This window comes from Carlito syrichta, unplaced genomic scaffold (genome assembly GCF_000164805.1).
Source record: "Carlito syrichta isolate Samal-C Ts95f unplaced genomic scaffold, Tarsius_syrichta-2.0.1 Scaffold302369, whole genome shotgun sequence".
Classification (NCBI taxonomy): domain Eukaryota; kingdom Metazoa; phylum Chordata; class Mammalia; order Primates; family Tarsiidae; genus Carlito; species Carlito syrichta.
This window is the reverse complement of record NW_007246465.1, coordinates 18,761-39,389: the sequence shown is the minus strand read 5'-3', so window position 1 is coordinate 39,389 and position 20,629 is coordinate 18,761. Positions and strand designations below refer to the sequence as shown.

At 37.6% G+C, this 20,629-nt stretch overlaps 1 protein-coding gene across 1 annotated transcript in view; it reads right to left on the bottom strand.

The window, feature by feature from the left end:
• The window catches only part of USP38 (ubiquitin specific peptidase 38), a 33,810-nt gene extending 13,187 nt beyond the window's left edge, over nucleotides 1–20,623 (bottom strand). The window contains exons 1-6 of the mRNA XM_008056460.1: nucleotides 19,849–20,623; nucleotides 17,981–18,116; nucleotides 10,318–10,447; nucleotides 7,848–7,949; nucleotides 4,292–4,450; nucleotides 2,226–2,419 (exon numbers count right to left, since the gene is read on the bottom strand). Of these exons, the coding sequence (XP_008054651.1) occupies nucleotides 2,226–2,419; nucleotides 4,292–4,450; nucleotides 7,848–7,949; nucleotides 10,318–10,447; nucleotides 17,981–18,116; nucleotides 19,849–20,530 (1,403 nt within the window). The 5' untranslated portion in view covers nucleotides 20,531–20,623. The remainder of the gene's footprint in view (nucleotides 1–2,225; nucleotides 2,420–4,291; nucleotides 4,451–7,847; nucleotides 7,950–10,317; nucleotides 10,448–17,980; nucleotides 18,117–19,848) is intronic.
• Between the last annotated feature and the right edge of the window lie 6 nt (nucleotides 20,624–20,629).

The window sequence follows — 20,629 nt, the reverse complement described above, 5'->3', positions numbered from 1 at the left end:
AAATGTGAAATACAAAACTACTGAAGTATTTAAAATAAAAAAGAGAAAGAAATTTAGAGGGTGGTGGCTGTCTAAAATTCAGACATGAGAAATGGTAGATCAGAGTACATAAAACAAAAAATTATCACTCCACAAATTTAAGTCATATGACTGGAAGAAAGCATGTAAAAAGGATTATAACCCAGAGTATACACGTAAGTTAACATGGAAACAAAAAACAACCAACAAAAAGATGTACAAACAAAAGAACAGGTTATTCAGAAGACAAACACAAACGAATTAAGAAAAATAGAAAGAAAAACTATAATAAGCAGCAATATGCAAATTAAAACAAAAGGAAATTTTCCCTCAAATTGGAAAAATTTTAAAGACTGATTTGCTGCTAGAGGTATGAGGTGACAGGGTACAATCACATATTAGTATGACAGGAATTTGACAAAGAAAGTCCTCTATTATCTGCATATGGGCAAAGAAATGTTAATTATGAGAAAAACAACCTAATATTCATCAACAAGAGTATGATGAAATATATCAGAGTATACCCATTTATTCAGAACGACACAGACTTATACTGCCCTAACATGGGAATATTTCCAACACATATCACTAAATGATAAAATCAAGTGAGTGAAAAGAATAGAATTCTCTGCAAATATACATACATATTTAAATGCATTTGTTTTTATATTAGAAACAAACTTACAACTGTACACAAAAGGTCTTAAACAATGTAAACTGTTAACAAATTACCTTTGGAAATGGTTTTGATTCTGTAAGCTTCTAAATTTAACTTTAAAAAAAAACAGCCAGGCTCAGTGGCTCAGCCTGTAATCCTGCGCTTTGGGAGGCTGAGGTTAGTGGATTGCCTGAGCCTGTAGGTTTGAGACCCGACTGGGCAACTTGGCAACACCTTATCTCTACAATAAATAAAAAAATTAGCTGGGCGTGGTAGCACGTGCCTGTAGTTCCAGTTACTTGGAAGGCTGAGGCGGAAGGATTGCCGGAGCCCAGCAGGTTGAGGCTGCGGTGGCCGGGAGCATGCCACTGCACTCCAGTCTGGGTGACAGAGTGAGACTCCAACTCAAAAAAAAAAAGAAAACCATAAAGAATTCATTTTTACTAAAGAAATATACTGTCTTCCTATTCTGAGACAGTATTATTGGCCTCTATTTAGTAAAACATAATCTTTTATTGCTCTTGCCAGTTACAACTGCTTTGGATCTCTACTTTTTCTGCCATTTATTAAATGAAATATCTGGGCAAGATGACCTCTGGTGGTTAAGATAGGGATTCTTTCAGACTTATACCTGGTATCTTGTATATAAGAGTATACTTTATGTTAAAAAACAAAACAAAACAAATCCAAACAAACAAAAAGCCCACCAAACTAAACCAAAACAACCTAAGTGCTGATATTATAATCTGGAGCCAAAAAATAACAAAAAGCTAACTCTATATGCCATAGCTTATGATTCCTCCAGGCAGGCATATCAACTTGCAAAAGCTTAGAACTCAATTTGTAAACTTCTTTGGGCAAGTTCTATGAATACTTTATTGGTATCAAAGAGAAAAACTCAACCATATTTTGCCTTCAGGAAGTTTATCGTTATTTTGTACCTCTACAAATCCTTCACAAAACTAAAGATCTCTGATTTCCTATTTGCTCCACTGCAAAAGAAAATGGAGTTGAAAGTAAACTCTTAAGAGGGCAAAAGGAACATGTTTATTTATACATTTGTTCTGTAAATATCAATGTGGGGTGAGAAGTAGAGTTTGAACTTCTTATGCAGCAACAAAGATGTTGTTGATCTGATAAACATCAAAATACCTATAGGCAGATAAAACTATATGACTCCCTCAAAAGACACACAGGTTAAAAAAAATACAGTCTTGTAGGACAATAGCCAAGAAGTACTCTAGGACACAAACTCTTTGGAACAGGCTCAATCAATCCCTCGGTTACACTACTAAAAATCAAGTTAGAGTAATTTTTAAAAGTGGCATTCTAAATGCACTGTATAATATATATAACCACGGAGAACTTATATAACTTTTAATAGTTTCTGAGCACTAAACGCAGTTTCATTTCTGAATAAGGCATAAAAATGTTAATATTTATGCCATGTATAAGAAATAATGTGTAGACAATTTCACCACTTATATTTACTTCACCAGCATGCATCAATTTCTATAGTTAAAATAAAAAGGTTCAAATGTAAACTTACTCTGTGGCCATAAACAATGCTTGTATAACACTGTTCATGTAACATGTATTTCCCAGGTTAATAAGACCAGTTTTCCCAGTTTCAGATTTTGCAGAAAGTCTAGACAAGCAAGATGCCAAAGAATTGGATTGAGAAGTCCAGGCACTTTGATTTAGAATCAACTTAATCTTCTCTTCACTGGGCTTAGAAAAATCCTATGGATCATAAAGAAGAAAAACAGCTTTTAAAAAGTAAAGTAAAAATTATTTTTGTTATTAAATGAATTACACCATAAAGAAGATTCCTACACTTCCATTTGAGCTTTCATTTCTCCCACTTAGTTTTAAAATAACTGACAGTACTTGACTAGTCATCAAAAAATCAAATTAGACTTCATGGCAAAAATATGTATCTCCCAATAGCAGAGTTTATCAAATTGGAGAATACTAAAAAACCAGGAGTTGAAGTTACATCTAAACTATTTATGTTCCTTTATATGTCAGTAAAATGTTTACAAAATAAAACTTTGAGTTTAGATAAAAATATATCCTTTTCATTCACTACTAATATTCATTCAGTACTAACCCTTAGAAATAGAGCCCAAGAAAATCAGGGGATGAAAAATTTAACCATCTAATCAAAATGACCTTTAGCTCTGAAAAATAAAACTCCATCTCATGTTTAATCTTACAGAAAATTATTATAACATATGGATTTTTCTTATCCACTTTGTGAAGTATGAGATAAAATTTGAAGTGTAAATGATTTCAAACATGAATAGCACACTGGAGAATAAGGTAAGTTGGTAAAGTCACTAGGGCTTTTCTGGATTGTTATTACCGTCTGGCACTTGGATTTTAGAAAACAAACATTTTTCTGAAGGAATTTTAATATTGTGATTTTTGTTGTTGTTGACAACAGAAGTGCTTTCTTTGCTATAAGAGTAAACCCCTTGTTTCTTCTGAGCCTAAGTTATCAACATTTTTAACATGAAAAGCACTGAATAACCAAACGGTAATCAATTAACAAGGGAAACAGCTTTTCACTATGGCTATAGTGGCTGTATAGAAAGAGATGAACATTACTACCAAACCCATGACAAAATGCTCCTATGCAAAATTTTCTTCTGAGTGTCAAAGTGGCACCCAGCAGTACACACTAATTGCTTTTCAGTCTTGTGTTCAGTGCTCAACCAAAAAAAAGTTTGACTTAGTTAACTATATTGCAGAAAGAATATGTTTTTAATCCATTTCAGATAAACAAGCAAACATAATGAGAACTTTTATATGGTATTTAGGGTCTCAAAAAGAAAATTAACCACTATGAAGAGGAGGAAGATGAGGATTAAAATTCATTATCTTCAATAAATCTTGGGAACCAAAAATAAAAAAATTAAAAAAAAAGAAAGAAAGTAAAAAAAGAAACATGATCAATCAATAGAACTGATTTCTAATAACTTCTGACTAAGTCTGGTGACGTTCTCAAATTCTTTTGCTATACTCTGGTTATGCAGTAGGTTTACAGAGAGGAAACCCTGCTTACTGTGACCTGTTCATCAACACAAACAGAATTAGCTCTTTTTGGATCGTTTGTATACAAAGTTGAAAAACACAGGAACTGGACAAATAATACAAGTAAAGATTCTATGAAATATGGACATTCATGAATAGTCCCTATTAAAAAAAAAAGGAAGAAATAAGTCAAAAATTTTATTAAACTATATTTCCTTGATTATAAGATATACTTTACATATTTCAACCCTGCTGACACTGGGATGCAAATCTGACATGTACATTCACTTAATGCAGTCTTTCTTTTTAAATACATTTCTCCAAAAACTGTTGTGAATTTAAAGATATTTCTTATAATTGGTGGCATTGCACAAATAAAAAAATATGGTTATTTAGAATGGTGATGGCATGCAAAAAAAGGATTACCCTCAAACACTAATGAAACTTGATTCTAACTGCATTTTTGAAACAAAAAACTTATTATCATAAAATAGTAAATTGAATAACTGGTTATAGGAATGTCTCACCACATTTGTCTATCACAACTCCGCAAATATTGGTATGGTATCATCATACCTTTATTGCCTCCAGAATAGGTTCGTAGAGATCTGGAAATCCAGAATAATGATACATCATACAGTGTATCAATTCCGTTAATTGTACTAAGAAGGCTGTACTGGAAGGCAGACCATCACTTTTGAAAGAATGAACCAAATTAACAACATGAGGGACAATCTGAAGAGAAAAAAAGACAAATATTCCCTAATTTATACAAATCGGCAACAAGTTGTCTAGTTTACAAATTGAATGCAAATGTTATATGATTAGCAAATACTTTTCAGTATTTTCAGTCACAGACTTTTTCTTAAAAAGTTATGAAAAATTTCTAGAGTATAAAGATATATCTAGTTTATGATTGTAATATATAAGACCCTTCTCACCCTTATACTCCACCTAAAATACAAACTAAGGTACAAAACAGGAATTTTCGCCATTGCTGACATTCTAAAGAAGCTTTAGGTTGAAAATGTCAGGGCTATTATATTTACCAGATCATTTAATAGAAATTATAAACAAACAAACAAAAGCAAAACTTAGATGAGCTAAAGAGCTCCATCTAGTGTGAATTTTAGATTTGTCACTTAACAGAAACAATTTGCACATTAAAGTCTACTTCAAGAAAGTCTTTGAAATAACGTACATACTAAGGAAACAGAATTACTTTTAGATAGATACAGAGACTACGGCTTATGTTAGCATGGTGATTCTTACTAACGAATCCTGTTTCCCACTTGACCTGCAGCAACACACGTCCTAACATCAATCTTGGTTTGCCCTAAAATATTCTAAACATACAATAAATCACAATGATGTTGATTCCCTATTATTGCTCATACTTAGCCATCCCTAAGCCCAAGTCCTTCACTGAGTTATTTGGAGTTACAGGTGATTTAACTACCACATGATCCACTACTACATATCTTAAGTTATTTTTGGGTGAGTAGAACGTCAGGCTATGCACAGTACTCGGGTTTTATTTTTAGGTTTTACTAAGCCAGATCACAATTTTCAGTTTAAGATCTGTAATTAAGTAATTTAATACTTGTTTAATTCAATAATCCAAATATTTCAAAGTCAAACATTTGCTATTTCAAATACTTTTTTTTCAGGAAAATAAAGCAATATAAGGCAAAGAGATATCTTCAAACTTAAAAAATGGTAAGCAAAGAGAGATGCATAGTATAGCATAAGTGACTAAGCACAGAGGTTAAGGAACATCCTCAATTGAAGAGCAATAAACATTAGAATGAACGATAAAGTTATGTTAGAGAATCTCCTTCCTAGAAATTTGGAAAACAAAGCCTTTTCTCAAATGGCTTACACATAATTGTGCCTAAAGACAGAGACAACAGTTGATGTTTTTTTCCTTAGAAGACTTTGCTATGCAACTGTTGCATTTGCTCTCAAGTTTGACTTCTGTTAGTACTACAAACAGATATAAAGTTATTCCTTGATGACCAAGCTCAACAAAACTGGGGCAACTAACTCCAGAAATAACTCATCCTATGTTATAGTGTGTAATGTAATTACTTGTTAGTGATTCACAAAGCCTGTGGATTTTCCTGTGGTGGAAATAAGGCATTGAGCAGCCTATATCAAAGTATGGTTTTCTAAGGTTAGTTACATTTCTAGGTAAAAATTAACAATTGGAATTCTGCAATTCTTCCTTAGTTTCCTCTGAATTTTGTGACGGTGAGGCTGCATCCCTAAGACTTTTACATTGTGGGTGTATTGAGCATGAATTTCCAGTCCTACAAAATTGAGGATCAGACTTTGGAGGAAGAAAGTGACTACAAAAAGGCACTACTTTCCTATCAATTCCTAGACAAGTAAATGGGCAGGTTCCCCAAATAACAATTTGTCATCCCTCATCCGCAGTAATTGATAATCAAATAATTGACATAAAACAAAATCAAAGCTAGTGATGGAGCTGGCTTAGAGTGGTAGGGTTCTAGATATATTTTAAAGGTGGCATCAGTGGGATTTGTAGAATACAGGCTGAGAATGAAAAGCCCTAATGATGGGACAATAAAGCAAACACATATTTTCAGGCTTTCAAAATTTTAAAGCAGTTAGTGGTTTTCAATCCTTCCACATTATTTATATGTGCAACAGACATCCATCAGTGACATCTCCCATGTAGAGCAGTAACTTTCAATTGTGGTAGTTGTTCAAGTGTGGCACAGTGTGGATGACACACAAAACATGAAAATATATGGGGGCTGGGGGAACCACCAAAAAAACCCCCAGAATTTATTTACAGAAAACTGTGTATTTTTTTTTTTTTTTTTTGAGTTGGAATCTCATTCTGTCGCCCAGGCTGGAGTGCAGTGGCTGCTCCCAGCCACCGCAGCCTCGACCTGCTGGGGTCCGGCAATCCTTCTGGCTCAGCCTTCCAAGTAGCTGGAACTATAGGCACATGCTACCACGCCTGGCTAATTTTTGGATTTATTGTAGAGATGAGGTCTCGCCAAGTTGCCCAGGCGGGTCTCGAATCCACGGGCTCAGGCAATCTACTCACCTCGGCCTCCCAAGGTGCGGGATTACAAGGCTGAGCCACCGAGCTCGGCTTGTGTATTTATTCTTACATGTTTAAACTTGAGTTACTTTCAAAGTACTCCCCATCTGATGCAATATACCTATCAAGATGCTTTCTCCACTGCTCAAAACAGTTTTTGAACTCATCAATTTGGATGCCTTTTAGTGCTTCTGCTGGTTTTTGTTTTACCTCTTCCACATTGGCAAAACATTTCCCTTTGAGGACTTTTTTCATTTGAAGAAACCAAAAAAAGGCGCTCAGGGTGAGATCGGGTGAATAGGTAGGGCGAGGTGTGGGGGTCATGACATTTTTGTTCAGAAAATGTTGAACAATCAGTGCAGTGTGGGCAGGTATGTTGTCATGATGGAAGAATCAGTCACTTGTTTACCACGACTCAGGACATTTCTTTCTTTTTTTTTTGAGTTGGAGTCTCACTCTGTCGCCCAGACTGGAGTGCAGTGACTGCTCCTGGCCACTGCAGCCTCGACCCGCTGGGCTCTGGCGATCCTTCCACCTCGGTCTTCCAAGTAGCTGGAACTACAGGCGTGCGCTACCACGTCCGGCTAATTTTTTTGATTTATTGTAGAGATGAGGTCTCGCCAAGTTGCCCAGGCGAGTCTTGAACCCGCGGGCTCAGGCAATCCACTCACCTCAGCCTCCCAAGGCACGGGATTACAGGCTGAGCCACCGAGCCCGGCGACTCTGGACATTTCTTGCACAGACCGTGATGCAACCTTCTGAAAACTTCCAGATAAAAATTTTGGTTGACTTTTTGATCTGGGGAACAAATTCTGAGTGCACTACACGGAGCCTGCTCTCCAAAAGATAATTCCTATTTTTGAGGGGGTACCCCTCATATTCCTTAGAGGGATATCCGACATTATGATTTGCTAAGAAACCATAAAGTGATATGAAAATAGTTAGGTTTAGGACTCATCTAAAATCTTTTCATTATATACAAATGTGACTCAATATTAAACTAAATGTTTGAAATGAAGCTTTTTCAAAGTAGAAGCTAGTGTCACAACTTACCAAATGGAACGCCTCTGGAGAATGCTGAAAGCTGAGCAGCATGTGGGAAAGAACTGCAAGAGCACCAGGTCTCACAAGAGGAAACCAAAGTCGATTAAAAACCTGGAAATAAGATAAGACATCCATTTTAAGAATATGCAAGAAAACCATTAATCCAATCAGTGGTCACTCCCCTAAGCCTAAGAATTACTTATGTGAATGTCCTTCCTTATTAAGCTTTGGGAGAAGGAGAAAGTTAGGAAATAACAACATGACAGAGATCTAAGGAAATGTAATGTCCTAATCAATTCTTAAAAATCCCCATTAAGCTGGGATGAGTGGCTCACACCTGCAATCCCAGCACTTTGGGAGGTGGAGGTGAGAGGACTGCCTGAGTCCAGGGGTTCAAGACCAACCTGGGAAACTTGGCGAGACCTCGTCTCTACAATAAGTCAAAAAACTAGCCAGGTGTGGTGGCACATGCCTGAAGTTCCAGCTACTTGGAAGGCTGAGGCAGAAGGATCATCTGAGCCCAGCAGGCAGAGGCTGTGGAGGCTGAGAGAGTGCCACTACACTCCAGCCTGGGTGACAGAGTGAGACTTCTAATTAAAAAAAAAAAAATCCCCAATTAAACGAAAATCTGTCACACTATGTTTATAAAGTGATAGCTCCCTGGTCCACAATTCATTCAATTCACTCAAATATTGGTCGAGAACCTACTATTGCTCAGCACTGTTCTAAGCACTGGGGCTAATCTGTCTTACAGGGTTTACTGTCTAGAGGGTACGTAGAGACAATACCAAGTAACACATGGTGATAAGTGTTATAAAAATATATAAAGCAGGGTATGATGGATAGGGAATGCTGGTGAGTCTGCTATTTTATACAGGGTGTTCAAAAATATCTTAAAAAGGGGTTATCTGACTAAAAATCTCAAGGGAATGAGACAAGTCTGGCAGAAACCTGGGATAAGAGCATTGCAGGCAGGGCAAATATTTCAAAGGCCCAAAGGCCTTCAGGTTGGTGTGCCACAGATACAGCAAGGTGGACAGTGTAAGTGAAGGGGACTGAGGTAAGAATAGTGGGAGATGGGATTAGAGAAGCAGCAGTGGGCCAGATCACATAGGACCTTGTGTGACACAGGTGACCATGGGCAGAAGTAGGAAATCATGCAGTAAGAACCAGTGACCTTGGATCAGGGTGGCAGGATTCTGGATATATATTTTTTGAGTTGGAGTCTCATTCTGTCACCTAGGCTAGAGTGCAGCAGCACACTCACAGTCACCGCAGCCTCGATCTGCTGGGCTCAGGTGATCCTCTGCCTCAGCCTTTCAAGTAGCTGGAACTTCAGGTGTGTGCCACCACTCTCGGCTAATTTTTTTATTTATTGCAGAGACAAGGCCTCATCAAGTGTCCGGGCTGGTCTCGAACCCTGGGTTCAGGCAATCGTCTTGCCTCTACCTTCTCCCAAAGTGCTGGAATTACAGGCATGAACTACTATGCCCGGCTAAGACTCTGGATATATTTTAAGGGTGGAGTTAGTTGCTAGGATTTGTAGCATATGGGCTGAGAAAGAATGAAAAGAGACAAGGATAGCTTCAAGGTTTTTGGCCTGGGCAAGTGAAGGGACAGAGAAGCCATTTCTTAAGATGGGCAAGACCAGGCTTGGGAGCGAAGAATCAGGAGTTAGACTGTGAATAAGGTGAATCTGAGATCCAAGTATAAACAACTGAATACATACATATGGAGTTCAAGGGAGAACAACTGACTAAGAATATAAATCTGGCAGGTATTAAGTTAGAGATGTTACTTAAAGCCATGGGACACCTATGCTGTGAGTATGAACGAGAAAAAAGTGGACCATAGACTAAATTCTAAGGCACTCCAAAAGTTAGAAAGAGCAGGTACAAGAGACTAATATGCCAGTGAAGTAGGAAAAAACCCAGGAGAGTATAATGTCCTGGAAACAAGAGAGAGTGATCAACTGTGTCAGATGTTGCTGACAGGTCAAATGGGAAGAGGTCTGAGAAATGACCCAAGTTTAGTTACGTGGCAAAGCACAGGTGGCAAAGGAAATTTGGTAGACTAATGATGTAAAAGCGTGATTAGTTGAAGTCAAAAGATAATGGAAGAATATGTTTTCATATTGAGTATTCAAAAGCAACATTATTTTAATTACATATAATAGAAGGTATTTAAAAAATGCTAAAGCCTATTCAAATTATTATTCAAAAAAATCCCCAAAACAAGAAGATATTCAAAAAGACAATCCAAAGATAATAATATATTGATTACATGAGTCCATATACTCTTTTAATATTTTTTGTAGAGATAGGGTCTCACTATGTTGCCTAGGCTAGTCTCAAACTCCTGGCCTGAAGTGATCCTTCTGCTTCGGCCTTCTAGAATGCTGGATTGACCGGCATGAGCCACCACACTCGGCCTAATCATGAGTCCATACACTCTAACAGACATTTATACTCCTACTTACCAGTTCTATTTTCAGCAAAGTAACATCTATCAAAATAGTAAACTTCTGGACAGCTGCCAGTCCTTTCAGGAGTGCAATTACCCATGTATCTACATGCTGAGCCAGTGGCCAGGACAGCCAGTCAATCATTCTGAAAATTGAAGAGAAACACAACTATCAATATTAGAAATATTTTCACCACTCTCTGGTTAGGAATAACAAGAGTTACAGTAGATAACCACCCAACTTCGTAAATAAGTATTTACTGAATTTGCTAGTAAAAAGCACTGGCCATGATGTAGAAATGAGTGTAATAGGTGCTCATTCTTTAGGAGTTTCCAATCTTATAAACTGACAGTTTCTCACATTCAACGTATTTCTATAAAAACAATTTGATAAATTATTTTGTGTAAATGCAAAATTTAAAATTTATGCCATATTGTGGTACAGGTTAAGTATTTTCTTTTCTTTTTTTTTTTTTGAGTCAGAGTCTCACTCTGTCGCCTAGGTTGGAGTGCTCACCATAGCCTCGACCTCCTGGGCTCAGGCAATCCTCCCGTCTCAGCCTCCCCAATAGCTAGGACTATTGGCATGCGCCACTGCACTCAGCTAATTTCTTAATTTTTTGTAGAGATGAAGTCTTGTTATGCTGCCCAGGGCAGTCTCAAACTCCCGGGCTCAAGCAATTCTCTCACCTTGGCCTCCCAAAGTGCTAGGATTATAGGTGTGAACCATCACACCCAGTCTCTTATTCAAAATGTTTGGGACTACAAGTGTTTTGGATTTTAAATTATTTGCATTATATACTTACTAGCTGAGTATCCCAAATCTAAAAATCTGAAATCAGAAATATTCCAATGAGCATTTCCTTTGAACATCATGCTGACGCGTAAAAAGTTTTGGATTTTGGAGTATTTCAAATTTGTGATGCTCAAACACATTTGTGATGAAGAATTTATTGGGCAAATTTATTCTAAAAAGAGCAATTGAAAAGTAGATTCCTAAACTAAGACACATAGGGCCAGACGCAGTGGCTCGCATCTATAATACCAGTACTTTGGGAGGCCGAGGTGAGAGGACTGCTTGAGCCCAGTAGTTCAAGATAAGCCCGAGCCACCTAGCAAGACTCTGTCTTTACAAAACATAAAAAAATTAGCCAGACGTAATGGTACACACCTGTAGTCTCAGCTTCTAAGGAGGCTGAAGTAGGAGGATCACCTGAGCCCAGGAGGTCAAGGATGCAGTGAGCCGTGATCATGCCACTGCACTCCAACATGGGTGACAAAGTGAGAACCCAACTCAAAAAATAAAAATAAACTAAGACATGTGGATATGAATCCAGATTTCTCCTTCCTGGTGAATACAGTCTAATATGAAAGAACTGTTACAAAAGACTATATTTTGAATTGTGAAAGAAGTATCTTTATCCCTTTTCAAAATCCGAGAACAAAAAACAACTTCAAATATATAAAATATTGACTGGGCGTGGTGGCTCATGCCTGTAATTCCAGCATTTTGGGAGGCCAACCGGGAGGATTGCTTGAGCCCAGGAGTTCAAGACCAGCCTGGGCAACTACTTGTCTACAAAAAAATAAAAAATTTAGCTGGGTGTGGTGGTACACACCTGTAGTACCAGTTGCTTAGAAGCCTGAGGCAGGGAGATCATCTAACCCAGGAGGTTGAGGTCACAGTCAAATGTGATCACCACTGTACCCCAGCCTGGGCAACTGAGCAAGACTGACTCAATAAATAAATAAATAAATAAATTTACACTGGGTGTGTAAATATTTTAATGGCCCCATTTTGCACTAACAAGTGCTTTTCTTCTTGAATACCAACCCAGTTTAATTGAAAAAAGACAAAGTAACATAGGAGCTGACAGATAAACTTCCTAAAGTCTGACATCTACCAAATGAAGACTGATATCACTCTTTTGGAAAGCAACTGGACTGAATTTTCTTATAATCTGACTCAGTAATCCATTTTTTGGGATTATAAACTAAGAAAATAGTAAGTGAGCAAACAAGTTTTTGAAGCTAATATGATTAGTTTAAAAATATCAATTTAACATTTATTAGCTGGAAAACTCTAAATACCTCATGTAAGTTATTTAACCTCCCTAAGTCTCTGTTTCCTCATCTGTAGATTACAGATATACATGCTTATTCTACAGGGTTGTTATGAAGATTTAATGAATTAATCTGTAACACTGGAAATACTCATTGTGAATGCCTTTCTTCCACCAAATATTAACACATGTGGCAATCAATAAATATCTTTTTCTTTTTTTTTTGAGTTGGGAGTCTCACTCTGTTGCCCAGGCTGGAGTGCAGTGGCATACGCATGGCCACCCAGCGTTGACCTGCTGGGCTCCAGCGATCCTTCCGCCTCAGACTTCCAAGTAGCCGGTACTACAGGCATGCGCTACCACACCTGGCTAATTTTTGATTTATTAGAGACGAGGTCTTGCCAAATTGCCTGGGCTGGTTTTGAACCCATGAGCTCAGGCAACCTACTCGCCTTGGCTTCCCAAAGCGCTGGGATTACAGACGGAGCCACCGAGCATGTGAATAAATACCTTAATTGCACAAAATACCAAATAGAAATATGCAACTAAAAGAGCAACTACCATGTTAAAGGGAGTGACATCTTAATTGATACGGTTATTTTCACAACTAGCTGTGTTATATAACTATCTACATTAACACTGGAATATTACCTTTATTTTAAGATTAAAATGTCACATCAGATATTAAGAGTGGCCCCAAAGTCCAAATGTACACTAACTATAGGTTATCTGTATGTTCCCTCCATTCTCTACACAAATTTTCTTTCATTCTTTGTTTTTCTGGCTTTTTCCAACAATGATGGCTATGGGTAATTAAAGTAGTCCTTGACAGTTGTTTTATATCTACCAACTACTGATAGGCTGATTCTCATAAAATTTTATGGACATCCTGCATATATGGAATAGGAAAGTAGAGCATACTTGCTTTGTGTATAAAGAATGTATGATCTGGAAAAATTGCAAACAACCTAAATGACCATCAATAAGGAAACAGCTAGAGATACCATGGAATCGATACTATGGAACACTATAGAGTTTTTTTTTGCGAGTAGAGTTTTAAATAATGAAATAGATCTATTTGAATCTATCCACGGGGATCTAAAATAGAAAGGTTTGAAGTATTGTTGAATCAAAAAAGAAAAAAAATACCAGTTTTTTTTTTTTTAACATTTTTGTTTAAAAGGAAATCATGTGAGCACCTATATGTAAATATGTACACACACAAGATGTGGTTTAGAGGAAGGGAGGTATGTATGAGCACATCTTCTTAGCTCTGTAGATTCTCTGCTCCATGGGGGGTCACACTGCCAGAGTAGAACAAGACAGGAATCTCTACAGGGCTCAAGGCCACAACCCCCTTTAGCTCAGTCTAGGAAGAGTACTGGCAAAGGGTGAGAGTGGGCAGAGAGCAGAAAATTCCACTTGTTCAGGGCAGTTGATTATGCCAAATCCCTCAGTCCTTTTCTCCATCCTCTCCATTTCTGACTTTCCAGCTCAAAAGCCCCCTCTCTTTATCTTATTCCATGTGTACCAATCTCCTAACCACCCTTAAATAGACTTCACATCAGAAGGTACACAAATTAGAAGCACTACGGTCTGAATATTTATGACCCTCCAAAATTCACATGCTGAATTCTAACTTCCAATGTGTTGATATTTGGTGGGCCTATGGGAGGTGACTAGTGGGATCATGCCCTTATAAAAAAGCTAAAGGGAGCACCCTTACACCTTCTGCCAGGTGAGGACACATAAAAGGCGCCCTCTAGACGTACAAGCCCTCACCAAGCACTAAATCTGGAAGTACCTTGATCTTGAAATACCCAGCCTCCAGAACTGTGAGAAATAAATTTATGCTGTTTATAAATGACCAATCTAAGGCATTTACAGCAGCTGAAACAGACTAAGACATAAGCCAATCATGAAACAAATATGCGAGTGTGTATTATATAGCAGATACTGTGTGAGAATATAATAGTAAGATAGAGTTTCTGTCCTCAAATTGGAAAGAAAAGTTAGGTGCAGGCACCGTAGGATGAGTTATTTTCATGGTTAATCATATAAATATTATCCACTATATATCAGTTATTATTAATTTGAGTTCTAAGGACATATTATTTAACCCTAATATAGTGATTTAGTTTCTTGCTATCTAAAGAACATTTAACTACAGCTGTCATTTGTGTACTTCAAAGACATTAGACTATGAGCTTGAGAGCAGTAATTTCATTTTTAAAAAATCTTATATATCTTTAGATCCCAGTACTTAGCACAGTACCTGGCACTGAGTAGGAGCTCATAGATGTTAAATAAATGAAACTGTATATAGCTTAAAAAAGCCCAACAAAAATAAACAAACATGCAACTTTAAGACATTAAAACTGGCAATATTATGAAAGACAAGACAGATTCAACTGCAATTTATGGAAAATAAAGCCAACTTCCATGTTTACATGGCAGCTTAAAGGCTATACCCAGCCTTCAGTTTTATTTGTCCCAATGTTTTCAAAATTGGAAAACCTCATATAGAAAACTGGATTTCAGGCTTCTTTTGAAAAATCAGATCGAGCAAGACCAACACAAATGTCCTTGTGACAACAGACAACTGGAGCTGAAGATAAACTTTCCCTTTTAGAAGGTACTTGTGTATTCCATTCCCTCTCATTCACTTACACCTGACCTATTTCATACTTTAATGTTACCGGCCTGGTCCTGGCATGGTATTTGCATTTGCATTTCTATGAATTAAGAAAATGTCTGCAAAGCACAATCAGTGCTATGTTTGGGGGGGTAGAGAGTACAAGGAAATATAAGGTGGGGGGAGTATGATAGAAACAAATATCACTATCTCAGATGAATTTTCTATGTAAAAATAATTACTTCAGGTAGATTATGACTTAAATAGGATCACGTAGGCTAAATTGGAAACACAATAAAAAACTGAATCACAACTTCCCACAGAAACAAATAGGTAAAAATTAATTTCCAAATACATTTTGAAAACAAAATAAATTCCTTAGTTAGGCACTGTATTTGTTTTTGAAGAGACTAGAAAATTAAGACTAAGAGTGCTGAACACCAAGAAGTGGAATTTGTACTTGATTTAGTAAGTAGTGAAAGTTACAGCAGTGTCTTGATTAGAAGGGAAAATTAGTAGGTCCAGATGATTTAAAGGGGAAAATAAGTCACTGCTGACAAAAAAACTGTGCCAACAAAGGAGGCTCGATTTCCTCAAGGCAGTAGGGATAGGAAAAAATGTCATTCTAAGAAATATTCTAAAGAAAGAATCCAAATGACTTATGATAATCAAAGGGAATGAAAGAGGATAGAGCTGAAAATTGCCCAAAGTTTGTGATCAGGTACCTAGAAGAACTACTCAATTAGGGTAAAAAGGGGGTGGTGGTGGGGACCAACATCAGGCCATGAAGTTCTGCCTCTGACAGAGTGGCCTTAACTAAGGAATCTGACTTCTCTAGGTTTGTTTTCTCATTGGTGACTATGTAGTATAGTAACTGGATAACTATTTATTACCTGAGTGAGCTTGGGAAAATTACTTAACCTCTCAGTTTCCTCAACTAAAATATGGAGCTAATAACAGTATCTACAGAGGTAAGTATTAAATAGCTTATATCATGTAAAGAAAAATGTTAGCTATTATTACCTAGCCAATGAAAGTGATGGATCAACTAATTTCTAATTTCACTTTCAGCTGTGAAATCTATAATTTATTGAATCTGTTTTACTAAGAGGACAATACAATTTATGATATTGTATTCACCCCAAAGAGAAAAAGATTTTCGCTGTCATAATCACACTAACAAAGAAGTAATGCTGCTAAACAGGGCATATGAGTATCATTGCGAAGAGACGGATGAGATAAAAGTTTCCTTAAAAGTAAATGAAAAATAAAAACTTTACATGTTTGGAAGGAGGAAAATAGAAAGAACAGATATAGGAAGAAATTCGTAACAGCATGGTGTCACAGGACTAGAATTTCAAGAACAATGAATACAAACATATCATGAAGATGAGAATAAAAATACAGACCACCAAATATGGCAAGGGGATCATCATATATTTTTGAAAAGCAGTGAGGGTAGAAGCTACCCAACAGAAATAATATCTACTTAGACTTTTCAAACATACAAAGCACTTTCACAAATTAAGAGCACAGAGAAGAAAAAAGAAAAGCTAAAAGAGGAAGGGCTTTTTAAACAATGGAGTAAAAAGAGGGAAGTGGAGAAAATCAAAGTCCCTAGAGTCTGTGTTACAAAGAATGAGATTTGTACAAATGCAGCTTTCTAAGACTGCAACATGAATACTTTAGTTTATATGTTATTTTATGACTATAAATTTTATAACAGGGTCATAAAAACCATTTTGTTCCAAATCCTTATATTCTATTTAAATATGTTTAATACATACACACACACACACACACACACACACACACACACACACGAAAAAATATAAAAAAATTAAAAAACAGGCAGGTATAAAACAAGGACAGACAAAAAATGCTCAATTATAAAAAAAAACAGTAACTGAAATAAAAAAAAAAAACCCCTCAATAGCTGGAATAAGCTCTACAGAGGAGCATGTTGAAAGAGAAAAGTAGTGAACAGTAAGACAGTAGTGATACTCTTTCCCTCAGATACTTACAGGTTTGCTTCCCCATTTCATGTCTTTACCTCACGGTCGCCTCAATGAAACCTTTCTCATCCATCTTATTTAAAATTTGCAAACCATTCCCCTACAGCCTATCCCCTTTCTTATCTACTTTAAACAAAACAAAACAAAACACTTGGAAGTAAGCTCATAAGGGCAGATAGTTCAAGGATGTTTTGAACAATGCCTAGCACTCATGGTAGGTACTCAATAAATGTGATTTATATAAATGACTGAATGACCGAACAAAAAGTACAAGTGTTGAGAAGTACAAATCATATTAAGTTTATACCTAGAAACAGAAAAACAAAACTGCAAAACATTAAGGATAAAGAGAGCATAAAAGTTACCAGAAAGGCCTGACCACTCACTAAAGGACTTAGATCAGCAGTGGCTTCCCATCAGCAACAATTGATCCCCAAAAACAATACAGTAATATTTTCAAATTGCTAAGAGAAAATAGCTATCAAATTAGAATTGTTTCTTGAAAAATCATCTATTTAAGACTAAAAAAAACACAAAAACAAATTTCAAACAGACATAGGAAAAGAGTGTATTACTCAGTGAACCTGTTGAAAGAGAAAGTAATGTACTTCCTAAGGAAAAACCATAAACCCAGAGAAAAGAAACAGGCTGCAGAAAACAATAATAAGCAATAAGTAAAATACCGTATATTGATAATTCAACCAACTTCTGATGGTACAATAAGTGTATATAGTGCATATTTTGGAAATTAAAAAAAGTTTAGTTGAAAATGGAATTATGCATTATTGGGATGCTTGTTAAGGCTATAAAAAAGTAAATAATTCCAATTAATTTGGAGAATCTTTACATACTTGATTTCATAATTTTAGTTTTAAACATTTCTGCTTCTCATTACTCACAAAACACAACAAAATACGTCCTGTTCACAAATCTACAATTACTGTCTATAGTGTCACGAAAAAGTACCTGCAAAGGGCTCGGGTCATACTTGCATCTTTTACGTTTGGATCCGTGGTAAGGCTCCTGATGAGAACTGTAATCATCTGGAGAGGAATATGCTGCACAAGGCTTGCCAAGGCTACAGAAGGTTCAAATGTTGCATCTGTTTTTTTAATTAAAAAGAAAAAGGAAAATGGCAAGAAGTTTCAAGTGAAGTATTTAAGAGAACAACACTTTACCAAAAAAAAAAAAAAAATGTAATTGCAGCAAATGTTAACTAAAAAGCAGTTGTTATGCTAGTTACGGGTAAACTCTAGTGTTAAATTACAGAAACGAAAGATTAAGCGTTAACAGCAATGATCACGCATTCTATAGACAGCATACTGAAACATAAAAATTGTTATTCACTATTGTCACTTTTAGTCCATAGCTATTTTAATTTTTCACCATTTATTAACATTAAATCACCGTGCTAAAAAGTTCATCTGCAAGGCAGTAATAAGAAATATAAGGTACCATTTCAATTCCCACTTTGGGCCCTCCAAAGTAACTTAAAGCTATTACAGTAGTCATTACATTGCTTGCTCTAAGGAAGATTTTTTTAAATCTCTTAAGTGAAAATTAAGGTGAATTTGGGGGAACTTTGCTTAAACTATATAAAAATTAAGCAATTCCAAGATGGGCAACTTTACTACTATAGTTGAAAAAATTTAGGGGAACCCTAACAGCTATGACAATGCAGGCAATACAAGCAAAATTAAAATAAGAAAAAAAAAATGAACCAATTCAAGATACTGTAAATATGTAGTTTGTAACTCTTTCATAAATGCATTAAATTCATCAGAATTTATGAAGTTTGTTAAATTAGACCCGTAGTTCTGGCTCTTAAGATAAAAAGAGAACACCTTCAACAGTTCATTTCTGAACAGCCAGGAAGTCCCCACTGGTGGTTGTAATGAGGGAGAATGGTTGTACCAAGCAGAGTGGAAGTGAATGTGGTTTTGAACCTATTGTCTCACAATCTACAGACTGAAGGTTCCAAGACAGGAATAAGGAATGTAGAAGTACTGGTAAAAATCTCGAGTGAGAAAGCATTTTCTAGCCAAGTATCACTTGACCCTTCCCTTTCCTGCTTTCTGAAGATGCAGTTCATGGGTACAAAAACTTCTACGTACTGAAGTCCTCACACTTTCCTTTCCCTCACGGTATCCCCCTCACACACAACAGACAAAAATTACCAATATTTTCAAACTGCATAGTTAACTGGGATAATTCAATAATAAAACAAACCGCAATCGACAAATTCAAAGATGGGGGAAACTCATTACAAGATGATAGGGACACACACAATAATAATAATATGGTAAACATCACGCCACCATTAGTCACTAATGAATGGACGCTTCACACAGGAGCTGTCATCCTCAAAGCATTCCAAATAACTTGAGCAAGGCTGGGTAATGAAGCAATTTGTTTAGTGCCAAAGGTCTTAGACCTAGATGTTCTCAACATTTAAAATAGGAACGCTGCCTGTCTTTAAGGTACAAAGTGCCATCTTGAATCAGGTAGTGGATATGAATAAATTTTGGATAAGGGTGTTAGGGTCTGCTCTCCCTTAAGAATGTTTCCAGGGCAGGAAGTAAACATGGTGTGTGTGTGTGTGTGTGTGTGTGTGTGTGTGTGTGTGTGTGTGTGTGTGTGTGTGTGTGTGAAAGAGAGAGAGACACAGACACAGGCATATACTGAATGTCCACAAGATACTCAAGTAAACATGGTGTGTGGGTGTGTGTGTGTGTGTGTGTGTGTGTGAGAAAGAGAGAGAGACACAGACACAGGCATATACTGAATGTCCACAAGATACTCGCCTGAAATACATTGAAATACATGACTCTTACCTGTGGAAGAGATGCTCGCAAAAACTTCTTGCAGGGAAGGCAGCAGCGTGGCGGGCTCGGCCTTCCAGATATTCTGCAGCAAGTTACTCACTTTCGTCACCTGGGAGACATATTCCCGCAGTTCTCTCTCCTGGGTGGACACGCACTGGAAGTGGCCTATCGTTCGAACCAGCTGTTGGCAGAAGGTGATGGACAACTTCCCTTTGGGGATGCACTGCACGAAGTCGGTCAGAAGGTCGCTGAGCCGGGCACAGAGCTGCGGCTCCGGCCTCTCGCAGACCATCCGCAACACCTCGACCTGCAGCAGGCTGAAGAGGTCCAGCACCGACGGGCAGCTCATGATCAGCTTCAGGCCGTTGTGGATGTAGTCCAGGATGGCCACATCCTTCCTGTCCAGCGAGTGGTAGCCCTGCTGAAGGAGGCCCAGCACGAAGGTCTTGTTGAAGAAGGACTCGAACTCGGGCCGGTGGTACCGCGCGTAGGCCTCCAGCACCTGGTGCCCCACCTGCCGCTGGAAAGGGTCCTGGCCCTCCAGGATGAGCCGGGTCGTCAGGTCAAACATGGCCTCGCACTGCGCCTCGTCCAGCCAGTGCTCGGCCGACTCCACCACCTTCCGCACGATCACCCGCTTCAGGGGCAGCGGATGCGACGAACTCACCAGGCCCTCCAGGATCTTGTCCATCGTCGCCACGCCGCAAGGCCTGGGCCAGGAGGCAAGGAGCCGGCGGCGACAGCCCCGAGGTGGGGCGGGAGGGCCCCGGGGCGGGGGTTGACTGGGAGC